The sequence below is a fragment of the Poecile atricapillus genome, chromosome 4, assembly GCF_030490865.1.
Source record: "Poecile atricapillus isolate bPoeAtr1 chromosome 4, bPoeAtr1.hap1, whole genome shotgun sequence".
Lineage (NCBI taxonomy): Eukaryota > Metazoa > Chordata > Aves > Passeriformes > Paridae > Poecile > Poecile atricapillus.
In genome coordinates this window covers 33596499-33602498 of record NC_081252.1, presented here as the reverse complement: position 1 = coordinate 33602498, position 6000 = coordinate 33596499, and the positions used below count along the sequence as shown (strand labels likewise).

At 36.4% G+C, this 6000-nt stretch overlaps 1 protein-coding gene across 13 annotated transcripts in view; it reads right to left on the bottom strand.

Annotated features, from left to right (window-relative positions):
- Window positions 1-663: 663 nt before the first annotated feature.
- Window positions 664-6000, bottom strand: part of TRIM2 (tripartite motif containing 2) — a 70373-nt gene continuing 65036 nt past the window's right edge. For all 13 annotated transcript variants that reach the window (XM_058838015.1, XM_058838016.1, XM_058838012.1 and 10 more), the window contains one exon: window positions 664-5092. In XM_058838015.1, coding sequence (XP_058693998.1) covers window positions 4940-5092 — 153 coding nt within the window. In that variant the 3' untranslated portion in view covers window positions 664-4939. The remainder of the gene's footprint in view (window positions 5093-6000) is intronic.

Here is a 6000-nt window from a genome sequence, read left to right as displayed (position 1 = left end):
TCATCACTGGAGGTTTCACTGACCCTGCTGGTCTCCTCCACTGAGGCTGTATCCATGGCAAATGATGCATCTGAAGAATCTGTTTTTCTTAGTGTGGAAGTTCCCAGTCACACTGAGTTCTCAAATGATTCAGATTTGCAGAGTTGACCAGTGACCAAGAAGACATAGGTACTATGTGAAATTGAAGTCAATACAAGCTGGAAATTTGTTCGTACAGAAACAGCATCAGACTGATCTCCTAAGGCAAATTTTCTGTTCTCCACAGTAATTTAATTTAGTTTTCTGCAACAGACCCTTGAAAGATTATAGCACACCTCAACTAAAAGGTACTGTGTACTTCTGTGATACAAGCAGAAGAGCTTACAGTTCTTAATCTTACTGCCATCAATGAAAATCTTAATTTTGATTCCTGGACTGAAGAAGGAGGAGAGGAACAAGGAAGCTCCAACTCTGTACCTTCTTCCCAAGAACAACTCAAGTTCCTCTTTCCTCTGTGTCTACATAAAGGTTTAACACCAATTAAAATATCACAGTTTCCTTGGCTTGTGACCTGTGGTGTCAGGGAAAAAAATGGAAAAAATTACCTGTCTTCCTCCATTATGGGGTTACTTTTAGGGACAGTGAGTATGAGACATATGAAAAATAAATCTTCAACCATGAAAATAACAGAGGAAACAAGCTTTATTTTTATTATTTGAAATTTTTGTGCGTGGTAAAGGTACACATTTGACTCTGGTTTTCCTACATTTTCAAGACAGAGTAATTTTTTTTTTTGTCAGCTAAAGCATTATGAATACCATGGCACACAGGAAGCTAAAACTACCGCACACACACACGCACACACACACACCCACACAAACACTTTGATGTGCATCTTTCATCCTTGACCTTAAGGAGAAAAAATCTGTATTTAGCCTCATAGGGATTTAAAAAAAAAACCAAAACAACAAAAACATCATTATTGACAACAAAAAAACAAGTGAGAATAATATTTCATTATGAGTGCTGAGAGAGTGCAAGGCTTACACTTACACAAAACATATACTGACTTACAAAGATGGAATGTAAAAAAACTTTTAAAAAAATATGAGAAAAATAACTGGAAACACTCTAGAATTGGAAAGCTGCAGCATATCAACTGGTAGAGATTTCTATCGGGGCTGCTGCCATACACAACACAACTTAGGGAACATGTCATAAAGCCAAAGGAAGAGTGACAGGGTTAAGGCTGTGTTGCTCACAAACATCAACTGAAGTGCTGTACATTCGTCAGAAATAAAACCACCTTCCTAATGAAGGTTAGGAACCTTCTCACTCCATAGCACAAATACCTTTTGTACACTTCCCACAAACAGGTCAAATAATCACTGCTCACATTTCTTGAAGGAAAGTTTGACTTTACATCATGATTTCACAACAAGCTGTCTCCCACAACTGAAAGTCATTTCTTTATAACAAACACAACATATTGGGCACTTATAGTTCTCATTATGGCAACACTAGATCCTTATTATAAAAAATATTAACATAAAATTAAAAGCCCTCTAGCTTTTACAGAACAGATGAGCATTTACTAGTAAATAACACTCCATCTTCATGAGGCAAATGCTTGCCTAAACCATTTTCCTTTTATTTTTCAATTCATTGTTGCTGGTTTAGCCTATGTAAAACTCTCCTGTTGTTTATATTGGATTTATCTGAACAGATCTTTTTTTTCTATTCACAAAAAAATGAAAATATAGTTGGCTAGTTTGTCCTAAAATGCTCCATATGACACACGATCTAATAACCTTTTGAGATTACTTTTGAGTTGAAGATTAGTTAAATGAAGCACATACTTTCACCATTCATGCTGTGCTGCTAGTCAATTAGCATTCCAGGGAAGTCAAGGGGACATTTGGTTATACCTGAAATCTGGCAGCAGCATGCCTATAAAGCCTTTAATAAATGCTAACAGTTCAGCAAATCATGTAGTGCAATTCTGACCTTCCCTTAATTGGATGAGAAAAAAAGTCTGCCAGCTTTTAAATGCAGAATTTCTGCTTTGGTTGCTCTTTGTAAGGTTTACAAGCCAAGCATTTTAGCAAAGTTGGCTTCCGAAGCACACCGTAAAAGCACTGTGTTTCTCAGTTTCCCAGTGCCAGGCAGATAAGGTCAGACCTTGGAAGGGAATGCCCTATGCCACTAAATTTGAAATTGAAGTTGACAGCATTTGCTATCAGAAGTAACTTCAAATTAGTGAAATTCTTTAGGTGCTGCTCTGCTGATAATGTCTGAAAATCCAAAAGACTACTCAATTTTAAGAAAAAAATCCACAAAGCCCCTAATAGCTTTGAGCTGGGTTGTGAGGGGGGTTATGTGCAGAATTCACTATTTCATTAGGATGCACTGGGTTCACAAGGGTTATCTAAAATCCTGGTAAACAATGCTGGACCAAAGGGCTGAAAAGCTTCTGAAGGAAAGTGTACACATGAAATAGCACAGTCTTAAGTATCTATTTTGATATATGGGTTAGGATCTGATTTTCATGCTTCTCAAAGTTCCTGACAACAGAGGACTTGGCAAAGTTTTCTGAGGGGTAAATGTGCAAGCTTAGTAAAATTGTGTTCTAAAAATCCATATCAGGAATTAAACATGATTAACTGATAGCCACAGCACATTTTTTTAAAAAAAATTATCTCAATCTGTGCAACCCCTTCTCTTTATTATTAAATACAGTTCAAATGCCTTTTCTTCACTGATGTGCCATTTAAGGGTCTTCCAGTGTCAGAAAGTTATAAGGACACTTAGAATGAAATTTGATCTACAGCTTTGTTAAATTTTGATAGGACAGTTTATTTGTAATGACTGAGATACCATCTTCAGAATTTTAGGACAAACTCAGTTCAAGCAGAGGGTAGTTTGTTCTCTTAGTAATAACAAACTTGAGTTTTAATATTCATAAATGTTACCACCAGTTTCTTAGCTTCATTATACAGTCCTTAAGCTTCATGCACGAAATATTTATTCCAACGAAATAAGGAAACTTATATTTGCACGAGAAATTGTAAATTGGTTCTATGTGCAAAAAATAAAGGAAAGAAGAGGAAATATCTTTAGGAAACAGTAATTAAAAACCAGACAAACCCCTCATTTAAGAACCTTGGGGTCTGCACTTTTACAAGTCAAATGCAACTTTACAAAAAAAACCATTAGTCTTCCTCAAATTCATGGAAACAACCACCTTAACATTTTAGAAATAAGACAAATACTTATAACAATAAATTTTATCAAAGATTTCTTTCCATTTTGCAAACATGCTTAAAATACTCCCTCGTTCCTCACCCAACGCCCTTTTGTTTCAAGGCCCTAAAAATGAGAAAAGAAAGACAGCACTTCCCAGGCTATTGTAGGCATTGGCAGCAAGCTCACAGCTCCTCAAACAACACTTAAAAGGGAGCACCACTCGATCTATATCAGGCTACAGTAGCAATTCAACCTTTGACCACTGGATATAGAAATAAGAATAAAGCCAATGCTACTTTAGAAAGGACAAGTTCATACTTAAAAAACCCCCAATAAATCAAACATTAAAAAGAGAACCATGCCTGTAAGTATTTCCAGTTAAATTAACACTTCAACAAAGAACACAGTAGAGAGATCTGGCAGAGGAAGAAAGGTAATTTTTCGGACTACTGCCATTGTCAAATATCATACATACGTTCCAGTTTGCTGAAATAACCCACATTTACTTTTTTATTATTTTTATGTCAATCAGTCATACATACATACATACATACATACAAACAAATTGGAACAAATCTCACAGTCCTTGTTTTGTCCTCTAACAAAATTCCCTTTGATGAAGGACTTCAGGAATTGGTTCAAATTCATTTTTATTTGTAACATATTTTTTCTCACATAAAAACAAATAGCTTTGGTAACCCTTGGCTTTCCTATACAACCTCTGTTTACCACAGTTCCTTTGGTTGTATAATGTAGGTCCTCCACAGGGGTACTTCTCTGGCTTTCTGTCCTGTGTGAAGCTGCATTTTATTTTATAGGTTAATACAATGAGTTGCCGTAAGGAAACATGGCAATGAACACGTACGAAAGAGTGGCACACATGAGGTTAATTGACTTGACATTGTAATAACCCTGATCCTAATGAACTAGTTTGGTGTCAAAAGGTCTGTGGTTATACAGAAATTCCGCTCCCACTAATGTATCGCTACAATTAAGTTTTTCCAGCGCTCTAGAAATGTCAGGTCTCTGCAAAGTCCTTCCTGCACACTGAGCAAAAGGAAGAGTGGAAAATGGCCGCACGAAACAATCCTTCATTAACTCCACATGAGTAGGGAATTTGCATTGATTCTCATAGTGCTAAACACTGAGCTGTGTTAGGTCTGACGGTTAGAGCTAGACGGATTTTGTGAGACTTAACCTTATACTAAAAGGACCTACTTGTTATACACAGTAAGACTGAAGAATGTTAAAAGTGTAATACCTACCATGATAATGAGATCTAGAAGATTCCCAGGATCACCTCCGGGTTAAATAATGTGTAAGAATGATACTTCTTTAAATTTGGAAGCTCTGAGCAGGAGCTATCCTTCGCAGTCATCAAAAAGCTTTGGGGACTTTTCCCAAACTTTTCTCATTTTTGCCTTATTAATTAATTCCAGTTTCATAGGCTGCAGTTTGTGTTTAATTTCACATTGTCTTTACGAATTCAGTTACAGAGGGTTTTTTTATTAACACTTACAACAAAAAGTTCAGTGAGAAACATAAGAGGTGCAAGTCCTATGTAAACAAGGTAAGTTTGGAAATTATCACATGAAGTCCGTGAGAGACCCCTTTGTTACTAAAAACGAACACAAAGTAGGAGATATCCTGCACTGGATCTCTGGGACGAGTCTTTTCTTAAGGGTGGCTGATTATCCAGCTCCAGAGCTCATTGCTACTGTAAGTATCGGTAGACTTTGAAGCAGTGATTTCCAGAGTCTGCGACTACAACATGGCCATCTGAAGTAAGAGCCAGACCTTGGGGACCATAAAGTGGGTCAGCAGAGGTGTTAATGTAGGATAAAAATGATCCGCTTCCATCAAAAACCTTTGAGGGTGAGAAAGCACAGAATAAATGTTATGAATAAAAAAGAAAAGTGTTTCTCATTTCTGAAATAGCTGACATACACTAGAATAAACAAGGGCAAAATCTGATCTGCTATCTCATAATATGCAAGTTTATATATACAAATGTATGTTCTTATTAAAAAGAAATAATTATAGCTGCCAGGATCTTTGGCAAGAATTAACACACAATGAAATAATAATAATAATAATAATAATAATCATCATCATCATCATCATCATCTTGGCTGTTCCTTGTTCTAAAAATAGTCAACTACAATAAATCAAACTTAACTGGGAACTCAACCAACACCTTGTTTTCCTAACAAATATTACTGTTGTTCCTAGCCTGATTCTTAGGTTCCCACACAGAGAAAACCAGGAATTTGTTTACCCTGTTGTTTCCTGAGAACAACTCATAAGCTCCCTCAGTTTTATATTCAGTGGAAATAATACATACACTTATTTATTAGGTATTCTTTGGCAAACAAGACCTTATGATTAGCACTTAAAAGATAAAAAGAGTGCAACTCTCATAACTTGAAAGCAGAATTATTTCTCAACATTTAAAAAAGTTGATAAAAATCTGCTGCATTCACCTCAGGTCATTTGCTTTTTCATATTTTCCACTATGTCTCTTATCTTCTGTTATGGTGATTATAAATGACTATCATCTCAGCAATGCTTGCAAGTCTCATAAGTCATCAAGTAACTTTTGGGGAACTACTTGGCAGCAAAATCCTTGGTCACAGTGGCCATCAGAACTGCCAGCAGCCACACTGTAAAGCTGACTATCTGACACCACCTGGTCTGAAAGCTGACAATGAGGCATATAAGGGATGGTGTGAGAAACCATATCACTTCTAATGCTGATGGTGTTTCTTGGGCAGT